Consider the following 21,184-nt stretch of genomic DNA (forward strand, 5'->3'; position numbering starts at 1 on the left):
CACGGACAGAGGCACTCAGTGAGACAGGCCATAAGGAGAGATGCTCTAGCAATGGTCTAGCCTAAAGCCTGCATAGACATAATAAGAACATAAGAAATAGGAGCAGGAGTAGGCCATCTAGCCCCTCGAGCCTGCCCCGCCATTCAATAAGATCGTGGCTGATCTGAAGTGGATCAGTTCCACTTACCCACTTTCTTCCCATAACCCTTAATTCCCTTATCGATCAGAAATCCATCTACCCGTGACTTAAATATATTCAATAAGGTAGCCACCACCACTTCAATGGGCTGAATGGCCTTTATCTGGGCTGTAACAATTGGCTATGCTAGCCCATGCGGCTTCACAATCATCAGTTGACCACTTGTTCACTTTGGACCTAACTAGTTGCCTAATTGATACTTTGTGAGGTACTTGATAACTTAGGACTGTTCATTAAAGTTTATATTTGTACCGAGGTAAAATATTGATATCGAATGAAAGGAGGGAAAAGTTATAAATCCTCCTGCTAGTTAATGACAGTCCCTGGGTTTGAATTTGATACCAATGCCCTTGTTAAAGCCAGCCCGGATCAGAAGCAGTCTTGTCTCTGAGTCACCCAGGAAGATTTCCCAGGAGGAAGAAAACAGTAAATCAGGGAAATAAGAATACTGGGTTCGTACTGGTCTTGTAGTGGGGAGCTTTCCGGCTGATCACGCCCCAACTCTGCTGCAAGAGAGGAGGGAGAATTTGGCGCTCAGCCACATCTTCATTCACTGCAGCAGGAACAGAGAATCCCACTAGTGTGAATGGCTGAAAAATTCTGGCCACGTAATTTAAAATGGACCACCAGTAAAACAGGGAAATAAGAAAATTGGTCCAAGCTGTTTCTCCCTTCTGGGATATTCCAGGTTGACCTATCAGTGCAGTACTGAGGCAGTGCTGCATTGTCAGAGGTGCCATCTTCCGGATGACACAATGAACTGAGGCTTCAATTGCCCTCTCGGGTGGATGTAAAAAAAGTCCCATGATATTATTTGAAGAGCAGGGGAGTTCTTCCTCGTCAATGTTCATCCCTCAGCCAACATCCCTCTGCTAAAAACAGATGATCATGTTGCTGTTTGTGACAGCTTGCTGTGATTGGCTGCTGCAATTCCAACATTAAACATCAGCAGTATCAACATTGGGCTTTGAGGTGTCCTGAGTTGTGAAAGGCGCTATATAAATGTAAATCTTCCTTTTTTTCCCTTTGCTGCAATAACTCTACTGTTCCCTCTGTGTTTATGTATTTACAGTAAGAAGTCTCACAACACCAGGTTAAAGTCCAATAGGTTTATTTGGTAGTACCAGCCATTAGCTTTTGGAGTGCTGCCTCTTCATCAGGTGAGTTACTGATGAAGGAACAGTGTTCTGACAGCTTGTGGCTTTTGCTACCAAATAAACCTGTTGTACTTCAACCTGGTGTTGTGAGACTTCTTGCTGTGTTTACCCCAGTCCAATACCAACATCTCCACTTTACGTATTTATCACAGACTCTCATTTCCTTTTTTGCAATAACAGCACAAGCCGCAGCTGCAGCCACACCAGATTCGAGAGCTCGTACTCAATGAAGATGAGAAGAAATTGTTGGTGAAAGAGGGGGTCACGCTCCCATCACAGCTGCCGCTGACTAAGGTACGTGACAGCTAATCATCGCTTGTGTTGCTCAAACCAGAGCAGAGGTGGACTGAATCAGAAAGGGGCAGTACTAACCAGAGCAGACTGCTGCTAACCATAGCAAGTCGGTGCTAACTGGGGCAGGTCATGATAACCGGAACAGGTCAGTGCTAACCAGAGCAGGTCAGTGCTAACCAGAGTAGGTCAGTGCTCATTGGAGCAAGTCGGTGCTAACCGGGGCAGGTCATGATAACCGGAGCAGCTTGGTGCTAACCAGGAACAGGTCCGTGCTAACAGAGCAGATTGGTGCTACCCAGACTAGGTCGGTGCTCATTGGAGCAGGTCGGTGCTAACCAGGAACAGGTCGGCACTAACCGGAACAGGCTGGTAATGTCTGGAGCAAGCCAGTGCTACCTGCAGTAGGCTGGCAATAACTGAAGCACACTGGTAGTAACTGGAGCAGACAGATGGTAAGTGAACCAGTGTGAACTACAGGAAGTGCATTGTTTGTTATTTTGGAAATGTTATCCTTTGTCTCAAGAGTTCTGGAATACAATGGGTGGAAGTTATGTTACAATTAGTGCTCTGGTTAGAAGCCCTCTTGAACATTCAGTTTTGGACACCTCATCTCAGGAAGGGTATGGTGGCAGCACAGATTCACTAGAATGATACTGGTGCTAGAATGGTTAAATTACGAATAAGAAGCCTCGCAACACCAGATTAAAGTCCAGTTGGTCTATTTGGAATCACCCGATAAATCAGCGGTGCTCTGAAAGCTTGTGATTCCATGTAAACCTGTTGGACTTCAACCTGGTGTTGTGAGACTTTGTACTGTGCCCACCCCAGTCCAACGCCAGCGTCTCTACATCATGGATAAATTAGGAGGACAGATTGCTTAAGTGTGTATTCCCTTCAGTATAGAAGATTAAGGGTTTATTGAGATGCTTAAGGAATGAATATGGTAGATACAGTTAAGTTATTCTTTCTGGGCAGTTTGGGGGGGCGTTGGTATTGTGACTGCAGAGAGAATCGCAGTGGGGACAGCCCAGAGCTATGGGACATCACAGTTAGAGCTAGGCTATTCAAAGGTGGTACCAGGAAGCCATGGGTAAGAGGTAATTCTGTCCCCCACAAAAGCTGTTGAGGTGACAAATAAAAAATTATTGGAAAGTTGTTGAAATGTCAAAACTGAGGTTGGCATGTTTTAGTTCGGTAAGAGTGTTAAAGGTTACAGAACCAAGGCAGGTAAATGGAATTAAAACACAGCACAACCATGCTCTAATTTAGTGCAGTCAGGCTCAGGGAGCCTAATGGCCAATTCTTGTTTCAGTAAATGGCCAACTCCAGTTTTGGCAAATGGCGAATTGCCAATCTCAGTCAAGCTGTCAGGTGGGGTGGTTTGCTGCAACTGATTGGGATGAGAAAAGAGAAATCAGAAATAACATTGCACATCCAGATGCCTCCGGAGAGGATAATGGGTTCAGGTTTTGGATTCCTATCTTGGCAGGCATAATCCGCCTGGAACATTGAGCTGTCTTCCCTTCTTTCAGTTGTTGATAGACCTGCTGTGAATTCCCTGCCATTGCTGGGTTTTTAGAGAAATTAATCATCCTCCTCCACCATGGCTTTACTGGCAAACTTAGCAACATAGAAACAGACACTGGGAGGATGGAGTGTCTTGGGGGGATGTGTGGTCAATATCAGCGTGTAGAGTATGAAGACATGGATAGAAGGCCAAACAATAAAATACATTGAAAGCTGTAGTTATATACAGGCCTGCAGAAACAGAACAAGTCCCTTCACAGGTCCATACTGCCAGAAGGTGCCATGACAGAGATAGAAAATTATAGAAGGCATACCTGCCAAGTGTGTGTTAGTGAAATGGAATAGTCAGTCCTTCAGTACTCACTACAGTATCTTGAATCAGAACTTTCAGTCCCTTTTACAGAGGTAGGAAAACATTTTCTGCTATTCCCAAGCTTTTTACCAAAAATAAAGGAGATTTTTATTTAAGGGATGTTTATTTAACTGATAGAACATACCCACTAATATTCTTCTGCCCAAAACCCAAAAGGTCCACTTAATTACAGGTACATGTTCTGTCTCGCCAGTGGGTTAAACTCCCTCCCGGATATTGATGGGGTGAAAGAGTATTGTTACACAAACTGCCTATGCTTTAATTGCCGTCTTCTCCCTCTGAAGGAATCAGTCGCCTGATTTTTTTTTTCTGCTCCTTCCATTAAAAGCCGGCAGCTAATTCCAGTTTGATTGTTTGCAGTTTGGTGTGTCCCTTTTTCCTCCTCCCCCATTCATAAGAACATAAGGCCTCCCTCAGGCCTGTCATTTTATTGATTGCTCTTTGAAACATAACAATTTATTGCTATGACATTACTTGATTTTTGCTCAGCAATTATTTCTTTTCTTACTACCGCAGCATTTTTTTTGAAGTTTGTTTTAACATTGTGCCGAACATTATTTTTCCAAAATTTGCCCATCGGCCCCTTAAATGGGAAACACAAGTTTCTTGACCCCTCCCCCTCCGCCAATTGGAAATGTTGGACAGGGCGGACTGTTACAGGCACAGCCCATGTTATAAGAACATAAGAAATAGGAGCAGGAGTAGGCCATCTAGCCCTTCGAGCCTGCCCCGCCATTTAATAAGATCATGGCTGATCTGAAGTGGCTCAGTTCCACTTTCCCGCTTTCTCCCCATAACCCTTAATTCCCCTGTCTGTCAAAAACCTATCTACCCGTGACTTAAATATATTTAGTGAGGTAGTCTCCACCACTTCAACGGGCAGAGAATTCCAGAGATTCACCACCCTTTGAGTGAAGAAGTTCCTCCTCAACTCCGTTCTAAACTGCCCCCCCTTTATCTTGAGGCTGTGCCCTCTAGTCCTGCTATCCTTTCTGAGTGGGAAGAATCTCTCTACCTCTACCCTATCCATCCCTTTCATTATCTTATATAACATATACATTCTCTCTCCACCCCTCTCCACCCATCTCTCACACACACATGCACTGACCCCTTTTCTCCATCTCTTTCTATCTTATCCTCATGGTCTCCCTTTCCTTATGTCTCCTTTTATCTGTACCTATCTCACACATACTCTCTCCCTTTTGTCTCTCAAACATACCTTCTTTCTCCCTTGCTCATTCCCTCTCTCACACACACATTCCCTCTGTTTTTCTCTTTTTCTCTCTCTTCCTCTCCCTCCCTCCCTCTCTCTTGTGCTCTATTAGCAGTAATTGAATCAGGATGTGAATGGATTGGATGAGTTGTGTTCTTTTCCCTTTCTCAGCAAGAAGAACGGATTTTAAAGAAGATCAGGAGAAAGATCCGGAATAAACAGTCTGCGCAAGAGAGCCGCAAAAAGAAGAAGGAGTACATTGACGGCCTGGAAAACAGGTGAGGGATAATGGTTGGAACGACACCTGGCAGAGTGGTACGGGGACTTGCCACTGACTTTGTGCTGACAGGCCTATCGCAGCTAACACTGTGGTGGAATTGGGGCAAAGGGGTAGTGGAATTGGGGGCAAAGGGATAAGGGAAAAAAGGCGTGACAGGGAGGGTGAAGATTGAAGGAAGTGTGAAGGACAGAGTGTGACAAGGTCACATTATCCTCTGGGCACATCACATACGTCCTCAGAAGCCAGGACAAAAATGGAACAGCAATTCATACGTGAGTAGAGTGGCTCTCTCCTGCATCTTTCAGCCCCCAATCCGTTTTGAAAGGCTGAAATATGTCACCTGCTGAGGTTTCAGAGGGATTGGAGCAGAGGTCAACGGTGTAACTTGTGCACGTTTTGGGGTGACACAGTGATTAGTGCTGCTGCCTCACAGCGCCAGAGACCCGGGCTTGGTTCCTGGCTTGGGTCACTGTCTGTGTGAAGTTTGCACATTCTCCCCATATCTGCGTGGGTTTCCTCTGGGTGCGCCAGTTTCCTCCCATAGTCCAAAGATGTGCAGATTAGGTTGTTTGGCCACACTAAAATTGCCTTTAGTGTTAGAGGTATTAGCAAGGTAAATATGAGGGGTTACAGGAATAGGATCTGGGTGGGATTATGGTTGGTGCAGACTCGATGGGCTGAATGGCCTCTTTCTGCACTGTAGGATTCTATGGTTCTATGATTTTACCCAATCTCTGTCTGTGCCAGTTCAACATTTAATCTTTGACAAAGGGCAGTTCAGGCTGGTGCAGGAAAATCATTGTGAGGCTATTAACTAAGTGGTTTGTCAGTGGTGAAGCACATCCCCTCCATCCTAGCCAGCATTAAAGGACTCTTTGAGTCGCAGCAATGTGGCTGCATGTGGGTGGATGGGACTTAGACCATAAGACCTAGGAGCAGAAATAAGCCATTTAACTCTTCAAGTCTGCTCCGTCAGTCAGTGAGATCACGACTGATCGGATATAATCCTCAGCTCCACTTCCTCGTTTTATCCCCATAACCCTCGATTCCCTCACTGATTAAAAATCTCTCTATCTCAGCCTTGGACATACTTACTGACCCAACCTCTACAGCTTTCTGTGGTAAAGAATTCCACAGATTCACTATCCTCAGAGAAGAGATTTCTCCTCACCCTTACTTACTCTGAGATTATGCTGTCTGGTCCTAAACTCCTCCACAAAGGGAAACAATATCTACTCTGTCAAGCACCCTGAGAATCCTATATGTCATAGAAATTATAGAACCCTACAGTGCAGAAAGAGACCCTTTGGCCCATCGAGTCTGCACCGAACACAATTCCACCCAGATCCTACCCCCATATCATACTCACTAATCCCTCTAACCTATGCATTCCTGGATACTAAGGGGCAATTTTTTAGCACGGCCAATCAACCTAACCCACACATTTTTGGACTGTGGGAGGAAACCGGAGCTCCTGGAGGAAACCCACGCCGACACGAGGAAAATGTGCAAACTCCACACAGAGAGTAACCTGAGCCAGGAATAGAACCCAGGACCCTGGAGCTGTGAAGCAGCAGTGCTAACCACTGTGCAACCGTGCCTGCCCATGTCACAATATGGTTGTCTCACATTCTTCTAAACTCTAGTACAGCTAACCTACTTAAAGTCCCCTCATAAGAAAATCCCTCCACATCCTCGTGAACTTCTCTGGAGTGCCCTCCAATGCCAGTATATATTTCCTTAGATAAGGGGAACTAGAGTGTTCACAGTATTCCAGATGTGGTCTAATTCGTGCCTTGTATAATTTTAGCAAGGCTTCCCTATTTTTATACTTCATTCCTTTTGAAATAAAGACCAACATTCCATTTGCCTTCCCTATTCCCTGCTAAACTTGCACGCTAGCTTTTTGAGAATTATGCACGAGGGCCCCCAAATTCCTCTGTGCTGTGACTTTCTGCTGTCTTTCTCCATTTAAATAATATTCAGCTCCTTTATTCTTCCTACCAAAGTGAATAACTTCACATTTTCCTACATTATATTCCATCTGCTAAGTTTTTGTTTGCTCACCTAACCTCTCAATAGCTGTCTGTAGACTCTTTGTGTCAGCCTCACCATTTGCCTTCCCACCTATTTTTGTATCATCCGCAAACTTGGCAACAGTCCAAGTCGTTAATGTAAATTGTAAATAATTGTGGTCCCTGTAATCCCTGTGACAGTCCATAGAATCACTACTGGGCAGAAAAATGCCACTCAGCCCATAGCCATTTCACTGATCGTCCAAAAGAGCACCCTACCTAGGCCCAATTCCCCACCCTAACTCATAACCCTACACATTGATCGTGGCCAATCCACCTAATCTGCTCATCTTTGGACTGTGGGAGGAAACCAGAGCACCCGGAGGAAACCCATGCGGACACGGGGAGAACGTGCAAACTCCACACAGACAGTCACCCAAGGTCAGAATCGAGGCAGCAGTGTTAATCACTGCCATCATGCTGCACTAAAAGACAAAGCTCACGTGCACTCAGACCTCAGCTGTATTCCGGTTACAGTACTCTTTGTTATATTGGGGTTACCCAGGGCTCTCTGTTATACTTATCATACCCTTGTGTCCTCTCACTTTTACCTTCAGGATGGCAGCCTGCACGGCCCAGAACTATGAATTGCAGAGAAAAGTCATCCGTCTGGAGAAACAGAATACGTAAGTGATCTCCTGTGCTAATATCTTGTTAATTACATTGTTAAAGTTTGTTACTGTCATTGTTAAGCTTAAGAGTAACAGGTAATGGGTATCATTGAGCACATATCAATAGGGGATAGCAGGGACACTGGGTTGCGTGGGAGAAGAACCGAGACTGAACAAGTCAATAATCTCTCACAATCAAGGAAAGGTATGTCTTGGTTTTGGCTTCACCAATTGGTGTGGATCCCAAGAACATCTTCTCTGGAAGGTAATTTATAGCATCAAACCAGGACTTCAGTACATTCGAAGACAGTGTAACAATGTAGCCCAGCCATTCATATTCCATCTAATTCCAAAGCTGGTCTTCAGTAAGGTAGAGATCATCTTAATCAGTGGTAATCACTAGAAAAGTAATAAGGTCCTATTGTCATTGAAAAATTTTGATTGAGTTGCATAAAGGCGGGGTGGGGACTGGAAAATGTTGTGAGACCGGGAAGAGTTCTGAGAACGGAAAGGGAGAACAGTTGTGAGAGCAGGTTCCGCTGGAGACAGTGCTGGGGTCTTGGAGTGTTCACCTCATGGGGACTCAGAGCCAAACCTGGCATTGTCCCACCTGAGCTTTTGCTTTACAGTCAGCACTGCTGCCTTGGAGGAGGAAGAACTCTCAGCAACACCCCGGTACAAATGAAATAGGATTACCCAGTTCCAAATAAAATAGGATTGCCCAGTTCCAATCCTTGGAGAAAATATCATTAATTGTCCCGAGTTATGTTTTTGTATTATTTGACGTGTTGCAGTGTCGGCACACCTGTAAATTTTGGGGAAAGAGCTGAGGAATAGGACTAATTGGATTGCTTTTTCACCACAAGCATGGTTGTACAGTGGTTAGCACAGTGTGGGAGGAAACCAGATCACTTGGAAGAAACCCACACAGACGCGGGAAGAACATGCAAACTCCACATAGACAATGACCCAAGCTGAGAATTGAACCCAAGTTCCTGGTGCTGTGAAGCAGCAGTGCTAACCACTGTGTTATCGTGCTACCCCAATGTGTAGATTAGAGGGATTAGCCATGGTAAATGTGTGGGGTCGTGGGGATGCGGCAGGCCTGGGTAAGATGCTTTTTTGGAGAGTTGGTGCAGACTCGCTGGTCTGAATGGCCTCCTTCTGCGCTGTAGGGATTCTGTGGTTCAATGAATGGCCTTCATTGTGTGATGTGATTCTCTAACTCTAATTGCTTATGCAGTCACACACTGAAGTTTCAGAACTGCTCGCTTAGACAGTCAGTTCATCGTCATACTTTGGTAAAAAAACAGTACTGAAAGTGGCCCAGAGTGACGTTGTTAAAAAGGGCTTAGGAAAGACATAGTGAATACCAGTTGACCAAATGGAGTTCAAACTGCCTCTGGGTGAGAATCAGCTTATATCCTTCTGTCATTTCACTCTTACTGATCAGATTAGTGCTTTCTGCTTTAGTGAGTTTTATTTTCACCTGGTGTTAACGCCTAGTAGGCAAAACAACAACTTGCATTTATAGAATTCCTTTAAAATCCACAAACATCTAAAGGGTCTTCACAAAGGTGTCAGTAGGTAGAAAAAGCATTCCTAGATAAAAGGATTATTAGAAGGCTTTAAAATCTTGACCAAAGAGATGGGTTTTACGGAGGATCTTAAAGGAAGGCAGAGGTAACAATGCTTAGGGATTTAGGAAGAGAATCCTGGAATGAAGGCACAGGAGCAGATATTGAGGTGATGAAAGAGAGGAGGAATTGCAAATTTAGGTGAACGCAAAATTTGGAAGGGCGGTCAATTATAGGGTTGTGAGAGGTAAGACCATGAAAAGGTTTCATCATGCGGGTAAGATGTTGGCAGTGTGGAGGAATTGGGAGCTAATGTAGGTAATCGAGGACTAGGATGATGAACAGTTGGAAGATTCCCAACACCAGGCTAAAATCCAACAGGTTTGTTTGGAATCACGAGCTTTCGGAGCACTGCTCCTTCGTCAGGTGAGTGGAGACTCCATTCACCTGATGAAGGAGCAGCGCTCCGAAAGCTGGATGGTGAGTGGTCAGAAACTCCAGAAAGGTCACCAGAGAAATTAAAACTTGTTAATGTGACTGGATTGAGCTGATGAGGTAATGTATATTTAAATTGAATTTAAGGAGTTTTGCAACACTGATCTTTCCCCATTATAGACATTTTAGAAACATAGAAACTAGAAGCAAGAGTGGACCATTCGGCCCTTCGAGCGTGCTCCTCCATTCATTACGACCATGTCTGATCACCAAATTCAATATTCTGACCCTGCCTTCCCCCCATATCCTTTGATCCCTTTAGCCCCAAGAACTAAGAATATCACTGGCCCTCTCAATATAATCAGGTTTGTCTGGTTGTCTGAATACTGTCTGATTGCTCAATCATATATTTCCAAACTCTGTTTGTTATGAGTAACGGTGTGAGCACTGACAGAATATAATCTTCTGTGCAATAGTGCGACAAATGTGGTAAGTTCTACAGTGCAGAACATGTTCAGATTCAAAATACAAAGGATGTTCGCATCATCAAGATTGACCTGTGTCCCCAGATTCAGTGCAACCATACGCATACACACGGGTCAAGGTGTAGGAAAATGCTTTGTTAAGATGGCGGCGCTGGCTCGTTGGGCCGAAGGGCCTGTTTCCCGTGCTGGGTTGTTCTTTGTTCTTTGCATCTGGGAGCAGGCAGGCCCCATCTCAATACGGTTGGAGTATTTTGAATGGGTTGCATTCGGATTCAGTCTAGTTGACTGGAGGAGAGTGTATCATTAATCTTGTTGAGAATGCATTTTTTCTCCTAGGTATTCTGGTGGTTTTGCAGTATGTTCCCTGATAGTCTGTGACAGTTATTGTCTGGAAAGAATTAACGCAAACTAAAATTTTCTAAATGTTGCTTCCTTCTTATAGGACATTACTGCAGCAACTGAGAAAACTCCAAATGCTGGTCATGCATTCAACAGGCAAGACTGCACAGACTAGCACCTGTATCATGGTATGTCATTGGCTATGTCATTGCTTTATTCATACCCACAAGGCATGTGCCTATGAACCATAATCTTTTGGTGTGTTTGTTGGTAAAATGGAATGCCTGAAGGAAGAGGCAGTGAAAGTGCACATGGTGGTGATACAAAACAGGCGGAATCACATTTGACGCCTGTTCTACCCTCTGCCCAATAATCTGTTCCATTCAGGCGGAATATCAGCTGGTCATATTAACAAGCGACCAATGTGCATCTGCCTACTTTGTGGTCCAGGGCCCATGTCCAATTTCATCCCCCTTATTGTTCGCAGTGGCTGATTTACTTCCATCATTATTGAACTGCGGTAGATGCTTGTTAACTCAATACATTCACAGATGGAGTAAATTTACGTCTATTGTTTGTGAGCACATTTGTCTAAAATGGTGTCGTCATAGCCACACCTGCGGCTAGGCAGCAATTCCTATTGGATGACCCTGCAGTACTAATGGGATGACAGCATCATGAATTTGAGGTGCTGCAGCCTCCCCCCTCACTCCGCCTCCCTGCAAGCAATCAACAGCTTTAGGAGGCAGGAGGAGATAAGAAAACGGAACCTAGAAATTCTGGCATTCCTGTACGCATTTAGAACAGGACACAGACCGGGATTTTCAAACTGGGACTACTGCCACCCCACACATGCATAAAACCCAGGGGGCTGGCTTGGGTTCATGACCCCAATATCAACACAATGGGTTTTCCACAATACAGGAGGCAGACGGGCCCGAAAATCAGCAATTTCTCTGCCATTTAAAAAATAATAATTAACAACAAATTGGGCTTGCTAACAAACTGGCTGACCTGAATATTACACTGCCCACACCATAGTACATTCGACATGGACAAGGGGTATGAGTGGTGAGCCCACCATCTGAGATAAAAGAAATGGGAAAGAAGGGGCTTACATCCTTTGTCAGGGAGGTGGGAGGGGGGGATGCACTCTGCCCATCAGGAGCACCTTTCTCCTCCCCCAGTACAAAATCACCCTTTTGCCACCCCACCAAAATCTGACACCCCATGCCACATTGACAACCCTCCCTTGGGTGCCTGATCCCTCCCCAGCCAAAATCCCAGCCTTGTCCGAGTCTGGGACTCACTGCTGTCTTCATCACGGGACCGCTTGCAGTTCTGAGTTCTCGTGGTGCTGTGATTGTTAGAGCTGTCAGCCGCTTGGATTGGTATCCAGCTCTCTAAGGTGGAGCCTTCACCTGCTGAGGGTTGGAAGTCCACTATCTGCTTGGGTAGTCGCCAGCAGCGTGTTTTCACTGTGGAGCAGCCTTTCGAAAGTTGGCTGGTTTATGACTAACTTTTCTAATGATGTGGAGATGCCGGCAATGGACTGGGGTAAACACAGTAAGAAGTCTCACAACACCAGGTTAAAGTCCAACAGGTTTATTTGATAGTAAACCCACAAGCTTTCGGGGTTTGCCCCTTCGTCAGATGAGACCAGAACTCTCCACTCAAATGATGAAGGGGCAAACCCTGAAAGCTTGTGGGTTTACTATCAAATAAACTGGTTGGACTTTAACCTGATGTTGTGAGACTTCTTACTAACTTTTCTAATGGCAGGCAAGCAAGATTCTCCTCCTATAATTCTCCTCCTATGCAGTTGTAAACGCGCCTAGTTTGGGGGCGTTTAAGAGATCCGTGGATAGGTTTATGGACGAGAAGGGATTGGTTTAGGTTAGTGGGTCATTGTTTTTGTAACTGGTCGGCGCAACATCGTGGGCCGAAGGGCCTGTTCTGCGCTGTATTGTTCTATGTTCTATGTTCTATAAAATTCGCTCCATTGTCTCGAAGACACTGTTCCTTAAAAACACTCTTCCTTTAAGGTGAAGTACAGTGTTAGTGTCATTGTGAGTTGTCATTTAGTCTTTTCTTTCTCCAGGTGCTGATGTTGTCATTTGCCCTGATTATTTTCCCAAGCTTTAACTTGTTCGGTGCTAATAAGGGTGCAAAGGAAGATGACTTCACTCCTGTACGAGGTTAGTACTGGTACCCAGATTAACGTAACACTAGGTGATTGGGGTAATACCCCAACACTAGACTCATGTGATGAGCAGAAGATAGAACTCTTAATCTAATTTATGTCTTTGGGCATTAACCTGGTCACTTGATATATAAATTTTTAAAAACAGATGATAGTAGACATCCCCTTGTAGAATTAACCTGCTATTGTGTCATGGTGATGGGCTCCAGATGGGAAGGGTAGAAAGGAAGCCAATGTGAACCCATCCTAAGATATCACTGAATATCACAGATGGATTAGTTTGCTATGTTTCGGGACAGAAAGAGCAAGCTAGAGGTGAAAGTCTCTATGATTCACCTCATTGGAATGTGGGTGGGAGCCTGTTCTCAGAATCCGAAGACCAAATTCTTGAGGAGTTAAAACAAAACTTCATGGTGTTGAAGGCTGAGGTGTGGTTGATAAATAGGCGTCTGACGTAGGTGTCTTTGTCATTTTGATGTTCCAGAGTTGAATGTAGAGCTAGGGAAATGGTGTCTGCTGTGGACTTGTTGCAGCGGTAGGCAAACTGTAGTGGATCCAAGTAATCTGGGAGGACAGAATTGATTTGTACCATTTTGAAGCACTTCACACTGAGCCACTGGACGATAGTCATTAAGGCACGTTGCCTGGCTTTTCTTAGGTACCGGGATGATGGTCGTCTTCTTGAAGCAGGTAGGGAGTTCAGATTGTTGTAAAGAGAGGTTAAAGATGTCTGTGAATACCCCCGCCAGCTGGTCCATGCAGAATCACAGTGCTTATCCGGGTACCCTATCCGGGCCAGTTATTTTCCATGGGTTGACCTTTGAGAAGGCTGCTCTGAAGTCTGCAATGGTGACTTCTGGTACAGCTTTATCCAGGGTGGAGAGTGTGCTCTCACTGACCCCCCCGCTCAAATCGATCGCATTGAAATCATCAGGGAGGGGCACATTGGTGCTGGTGATTTTACATGCCTTCATCTTGCAGACCTTGCCGTAGTCTGCTTGGTCCGTTACTATTTTTCGATGGATCTCTTTAGATCATATCTGGCTTTCTTGCATAGGTCAGGGTCACCTGACTTGAACGCCTCAGACCTGGACTTCAGCAAGCAGTGGGTATCTCTGTTCATCCACGGTTTCCAGGTTGAGAAACAGGTGGATTTGCTTATTAATGTTACTGTAGTGGCATATTCATTCAGGCTGGTCGCAGAGTTTTTCAATACTGACCAGGCCACTGACTCTAAGCAGCTCTGTAGAAGATCATCCGATTCCTCAGACCAACATTACACCACTTTCTTTGATGGATTCTCCCGGTTCAGTTCTTGTTTGTAAGCTGGGAACAGGAGCACAGCCTTGTGGTCTGAATTGCCAAAGTATGGGTGGGCGATAGAGCGGTAGGCATGTTTGATATTTGTGTAGCAGTGGTCCAGGATATTTTGGCTCCTGGTGGAACAGGAGATGTGTTGGTGGTATCTTGATAGGCTGCTCTTGAGCTTGGCCTGATTGAAATCCCTGGCCACAATGAACAAGGCCTCGGGCTGTTTAGAATCAAGGCTATCTGTAGTGGTGTATATTTCGTCCAGCGCAATCTTCACATCCACATGGGGTGGAGTGTAATCTGCCATCAGGATAACGGAGGTGAACTCCCGCAGAAGATAGTAGGGACGGCATTTTAGCGTCAGGTATTCTCGGTCTGGGGAGCTGAAACTTACCAGTGTTACTACATCTGGGCACAACGAGTTATTGATTAGGAGGCACACCCACTTCCCCTAGCACTGCCTGAGGCCGCTGTATCGGTGGATTGAGAAGCCCTCTGGTTGCTGGGATAATCAGGGGAAGGGATTGATGCTGGGATGATGGGGGGAAGGGGTTGATGCTGGGTCGATCGGGAGGAGGGGGTGGAGGTGCCAGAGACGATTGCGGAGGGTGGGGTTGGGCAAGACCACAGATACGTCTGTGGGGGAGATTAATTGTACTCCAGTAATTGGGACTCCAATCTCAGTTGATCCAGTTCCTGGTTTTAAGAGCCCCTGCCTCACCAGACAAATGACACAAACTATGTCCACTTTTTTTTTTGCGGTTACAATTACAAGATCCAGAGAGAAAATTGGCCACTGGAGCTGGAGAGTTCCATGCCAGTTTTCTCACCAGAACTGACACTCTGCCAAATTCCAGCGAGATTCCGCCCTATAACATTGATTGTCTTTACAGTATTTTCCAGGTCTCTGCATGATCTGGAGTCATCCCGGGTGCTTCACGTATTGGCCAGTCCTCACAACCATGCTGCAGGAGAGAAGAATTCAGATTGGACTGACCAGCTCACCTTGGAGAGCAGCGGCACAGCTAACAAAGAAGATCAAACAGTGAATGGCAAAGGACTCACTGGTGATGTTGAGAGCCTCTCGCCCAACAGGTCCAACTCTTCACTGAGGAATGGTGCCATTGCCAAGGATATCACAGTCCTTGAAGATCTTATTCCTGAAGACCATACAGCAGAACATGGACTAGGACATTCACCATGGACTGAACTGACCCCTGACCATGGAGATGAAATGTAGGGGCTTTTCAAATTTGGGACTTTCTTATTGATGTTTAAAGGGGAAAGGAATCATGGCTGATTAAGCACTGAAGATTGGAATAAGATTTACATCATTCCATCCAAACACATTGTACCAGTTCTTCCTTGCACATTAGAAACAGCCCCACAGCCTCAAATTGGCTGTACTTTATAGTCCAGACACTGCTTGACCTGCTGTATCCTAGCTTTAACTGGGTACAATGTAAATATTTAATTTTTTTTTACATTAAAAGCAGTCTTAATGACATTAATTATGACCAATCCCAATTTCATAACATTAATACTCAGTATATCAACTGACACATTTCAATAATGATCATACTGTTAACACCAGTTGGATACAGTTTAAGGAAACATATTGCTTTACTCCGTGTTGTACCGATAATTATCTTGTTGCCTGTTTCTTGAGCCTGGTCAGCAGTGTGATCCAGAGCTGCTGGACTCCCATGGCAACGCTCCATTGGTGAATTGGCCTCACTCCCTGGTTTACATATCTGGGCCTCACGTTTTCTGAGCTTGGTTTCAATTCTTATCCAACTTTTGTTTTTGCTTCTCCACACAATGGTGATGTTCTGGCACACTTTTGGATGGATATCCAGACATCTAACCCCATTGTTAACTTGAGCACCTAGGCTTTGAGATTAAGCTGACTAGGAGGGAGGAAGTTGTGATGGGGAGCACTGCAGGGTTCTCCAGAATGTGTTGAATGAGCTCTCCTCATTTGACCCTCCCCTGTGATCTGACTGTTTCCTCCCCTTTGTAAGAAGTCTGACAACACCAGGTTTAAGTATCTGGTTGAAGTATGTAGTCCGACAAGTTAACAATGGACCTCCCTGCGGTAGTACTGCTGTCAGACTTCTTACTGTGTTTACCCCAGTCCAACGCCGGCATCTCCACATCATGACTACCATCCTCCCCTTTGACCAGGGATCGCAAATCCAATTGCTGACCCCACTCCCTCGTGCCATCCCTCACTCAGCATGCCTCCAACTTTTGCCTTTCTAATCCTTTGCCATCCACTCTGTCATGCCATCTCCTACCTTGCCATCGATCCCTCACCATACAGAGCTCCCTCTTCACCATTGCCCTCTGCTTCCTTACCCTCCAGCCTGTACACCACTTATCACTGTTATTGTTGTTGCTTTGTAAACTGACTTTCCAAAATAATATTTAGTTGATGTTCATTGAACTTGATTTTTTTTGTAAAGATTTCACTGTAGCAATCAGAATAAATGCAAGTCATTAAAATTTCACAGACCTATAAAAATATATTTGTGGATTATTTTTCAAACACTATGGACCCCCTTTAACAATTTCCATCTCAGTGGAACTAGAAATCTTCAAATTTTTGCCTCATAATCCCAAAAATGGCCAACGGTGGTATTAGCATTTTGCTTCATATGACATTGCCCAATTTTGATGGATTATTTTCATTGTGTTAATGCTACAGTAGAATATATTCCAAAATACAAAATGTTGTCAACTAATACTCTTAATATTTCCAATAATAATTTCCAGACTGTAGTTCAGTGATACTTGATTTGATTTATTATTGTCACATGTATTAGTATACAGTGAAAAGTATTGTTTCTTGTGCGCTACACAGACAAAGCATACCATTCATACTTAACGTGAGGTAGGTCCATTCAAAAGTCTGACAGCAGCAGGGAAGAAGCTGTTCTTGAATCGGTTGGGACATGGCTCAGACTTTTGTATCTTTTTCCTGATGGAAGAAGGTGGAAGAGAGAATATCCGGGGTGTGTGGGGTCCTTAATTATGCTGACTGCTTTGCTGAGACAGCGGGAAGTGTAGACAGAGTCAATGGATGGGAGGTTGGTTTGCGTGATGGATTGGGCTACATGCACGATCTTTTGTAGTTTCTTGTGGTCTTGGGCAGAGCGGGAGCCCATACCAAGCTGTGATACAACCAGAAAGAATGCTTTCTGTGGCGCATCTGTAAAAGTTGGTGAGAGTCATAGCTGACCTGCCAAATTTCTTTAATCTTCTCAGATACTCAAAACGTAGGAACACAGATAACAAAGGGACAAAGTTTCCTCAACGTGTTAATGCTATTACAAACACATGAAATGTGAAAAACATGAAAACTGGACCATCTAGTCTGTTCCACACGGATGTGATGCACCACGAGACTGATGCTCACCATCCTTCCCAGAGTCATGTGTTCCCTTGGAAGAGGCAATAAAATGGATAAAATGTGGTCCAATTTAGGAAAGAAATGATTTCACTCAGGGCTTCCTCGGGCCCCTATTAGTTCACCCAGGCCCTGGCAGTTCTGTGCCGTACCCGCTTCTTCACCCCAGCTCGAAACAGGTCCTGTTCCCTCATAAAGGAACTCAGTCGACTGATGCTCACCATATGAACTGGTGGATTTCACAGGTCTATTATGCTCTGGGGAAGGAAACGAACGGCCTCCCGACATAAATAAAGAGCCGATACTTTCATTGCGGCTTTCAGTACCTCCAAAAACATTTCACAACCAACAAAGTTCTCGTTATAATGTAGGAAATGAGGCAGCCAACCCATGATCAGCAAAGAGATAAATGACAGGATCTTGTGGAGGGAAACTGACCAGGAAACCGGAGAACATATCTGATTTTCGTTGAAATCACGTCACAACATATTTTGCGTTCACGAGAGAGGGCAAACAGGGCCTCAATTTGGCATCTCACCAGAATGATGATGCTTAATTAGTACTGCACTGAAAATCAGCCTTGATTATCCACTGTAGTCACTTCAACGAGGTTTAAACGCACAACCTTCTAACTCAGAGTCTACCCACTGAGCCGAGACTAACACCAGATTCAGCTCTTCGAACACACACAAAAGGCTTGACTGGCTACATGACTTACCTCCGACTGTCAGTGTTCCGACAAATAATTGAATGCTTCAATAACAACTTGATTGGCTCGTCTAGAGAGCTATTTAAACAAAAATCAAAGTCTTTTATCCAAGCAATTAACCTTTGAATGGTTTATTTTCCACTGAATACTGTAGAAAGACGTGCTGGTTAGGTGGATTGGCCGTGCTAAATTCTCCCTCAGTGTACCCAAACAGGTACCGGAGCACAGCGACTAGGAGATTTTCACAGTAACTTCATTGCAGTGTTAACGTAAGCTTACTTGTGACACTAATAAATAAACTTTAAAGGTGCCTTTATAGACATTTTTGATAAAGGAGGAAGCGGGTTGTCACAAATCTCCCTGGAAGCCAAAGACTAAAATAGAAGTTTATTTTTTTATTAGTCAGTGTTTTATTACATTAACACTGCAATGAAGTTATTGTGAAAATCCCCTAGTCACCACACGCAAGGCATGCCTCCCAATCCAGGCAACATCCTTGTAAATCTCCTCTGCACCCTCTCAATAGATTCCACATCCTTCAGAACATGGCCAATACACCTAACCAGCACACGTTTTGGACTGTGGGACGAAACTGGAGCGCGCAGAAGAAACATATGCAATCTTTGACTTTGATGTAGTGATGTAATTAGATTCAGCCACTTTGCTGTAGGTTTAAAATCACTTTAGTCTCTCTCAAAAAAATCTGTTGTTTTAAAAGCCCAATATTTGACATAGGCATAACTTCATTCCAAGTTGCGCAGGGAGCCTGGAAAACCATATTTATAGTGATAATAACAAAAAATAAAGAGAAAATGTCAAATAAGCGAGCTTGGGAAGGGAGTAAGCATTATGGGAAGGTAGCAGGAAAGGGATAATCGAGTTAATGAGTGTCGCAATGAGATTCGTATTAGGAATGGAAACCAGAATGGGAGTCGACGTAACTTTCGGAGGTTGACTCAGTGTTGAAATGTTCTCTTTGGCAGAACAAGGCCATGTTTTCGGCATTTTGTCAGGAGTAGGGTACCTTTGGTGTTGGATTTCCCGCCCCGCTGTCTGATTACACCTTCCCAGAGACCTGTCTCCTTTCCAATTCTGGGAAGAAGTTGCCAAGGAAGATCAACTTGTCGCCCTTTGGGATTTGCGCCAAGGACTGTTCAATGTGAGAGTAAAATTCCTCTTTGGCCTCACCTGCAGCCTCCAGTGTTGGAGCGAACACAACAAGGACTAAAGTGCACTGGTTCTGGGCTAGGATGAGCCGAAGGGTCATGAGGTATTTGTTTGTCCCACCAGGGAGATAGTGGGAATAACTGACTTGAAGAAGGGAATGTCCGGGAACTTGGCAAGGTATTCAATGATAAGGGGGAATAAAAATGGAGCTGGAATGACAGCATTGATTAAAGTAACTATTACAGCATGGGAAAAAGGGTGATGTATGCGAGGATGGAAGATAGAATTTATTTGGTTAGAAATAAAGAACTGTTGCCGCACAGTCTGTTTTAATTCTTACAAGGTGGATAAAGAATTGCGAGTAGACTTCTGTTAGTCTTTTACACACACAATTATTAATCACCCACACAATCAATGCTAAATTATCTTACAGAATCCTAATGTTCAAATCCAATACCAGACCTTGACTTAACTTTTGCGTGACTGGCAAGTACCGAGGCCGATATTGGCCTTTCTCCGCGTGTTGGTCTCCGTACTCCTCCACATAGTCTGGTCTTTCAGTCTGGCGTTCTGGTTCTGGTCTTCCTTCCTTCTCGGATGTGATGCCTCTCCTAATGCTGCTGGTGATGGTCACCGTTGTTGTCGTTCGTTCGTTGGGTAAGAGAGAGAGAGGTTCTTCTGCTGTGCAGCACCGCGTTGGTTTCACGCCCTTTTTAGTTATTGCCAATCGATCAACCAGGACTTGATCATCCTGATTGATGAAGTCCAACCAGGTCCTGCCACGTCGATCTCTGGCTTTGTCCCCAATGGCCATGCCTGTAGGTGTAGGTCACATACCTTGTAGAAACATAGAAAAACTACAGCACAATACAGGCCCTTCGGCCCACAAAGTTGTGCTGAACACATCCCTACCTTAGAGATTACTAGGCTTATCTATAACCCTCTATCTTACTAAGTTCCATGTACTTATCTAAAAGTCTCTTAAAAGACCCTATCGAATCTGCCTCCACCACTGTTGTCCATTCCACGTACCCACCACTCTCTGAGTGAAAAACTTACCCCTGATATCTCCTGTGTACCTACTCCCCAGCACCTTAAACCTGTAACCTCTTCATAGACAATCATAGAACCCTACAGTGCAGAAAGAGGCCCTTCGGCCCATCGAGTCTGCACCAAACACAATCCCACCCAGGCCTTACCCCCACATATTATACCCACTAATCCCTCTAACCTATGCATCCCTGGACACTAAGGGACAATTTCTTAGCATGGCCAATCAACCTAACCCGCACATCTTTGGATTGTGGGAGGAAACCCATGCAGACATGAGGAGAACGTGCAAACTCCACACAGACAGTGACCCGAGCCGGGAATCGAACCCAGGACCCTGGAGCCGTGAAGCAGCAGTGCTAACCACTGTGCTCCCGTGCCAACCCCATTTTGTGGCAACCATTCCAGCCCTGGGAAAAAGCCTCTGACTATCCACTCGATCAATACGTCTCAACATCTGATACACCTCTATCAGCTCACCCCTCATCCTTCGTCTCTCCAAGGAGGAAAGACCGAGCTCCCTCAACCTATCCTCATAAGGCATGCCACCCAATCCAGGCAACGTCCTTGTAAATCTCCTCTGCACCCTTTTTATGGCTTCCACATCCTGTAATGAGGTGACCAGGACTGAGTACTGTACTCCAAGTGGGGTCTGACCAGGGTCCTCTACAGCTGCAACATTACCTCCTTCCCAAATAAAAGGTTAAGTCTCCCCTGTGTCTGGTAAACAACCCGATTTGACCAGAAAATGATCTTTGTCTTGAGAT

At 44.8% G+C, this 21,184-nt stretch overlaps 1 protein-coding gene across 1 annotated transcript in view; it reads left to right on the forward strand.

The window, feature by feature from the left end:
- Nucleotides 1–16,587, forward strand: part of LOC145358599 (cyclic AMP-responsive element-binding protein 3-like protein 3) — a 36,714-nt gene extending 20,127 nt beyond the window's left edge. Inside the window, exons 5-10 of the mRNA XM_080212790.1 lie at nt 1,537–1,650; nt 4,935–5,041; nt 7,676–7,744; nt 10,669–10,753; nt 12,667–12,763; nt 14,973–16,587. Coding sequence (XP_080068916.1) covers nt 1,537–1,650; nt 4,935–5,041; nt 7,676–7,744; nt 10,669–10,753; nt 12,667–12,763; nt 14,973–15,319 — 819 coding nt within the window. The 3' untranslated portion in view covers nt 15,320–16,587. The remainder of the gene's footprint in view (nt 1–1,536; nt 1,651–4,934; nt 5,042–7,675; nt 7,745–10,668; nt 10,754–12,666; nt 12,764–14,972) is intronic.
- The last annotated feature ends 4,597 nt before the right edge of the window (nt 16,588–21,184 follow it).

Source organism: Carcharhinus amblyrhynchos, chromosome 26 (genome assembly GCF_965287045.1).
Source record: "Carcharhinus amblyrhynchos chromosome 26, sCarAmb.v2.hapA, whole genome shotgun sequence".
In the NCBI taxonomy this organism is placed as follows: domain Eukaryota; kingdom Metazoa; phylum Chordata; class Chondrichthyes; order Carcharhiniformes; family Carcharhinidae; genus Carcharhinus; species Carcharhinus amblyrhynchos.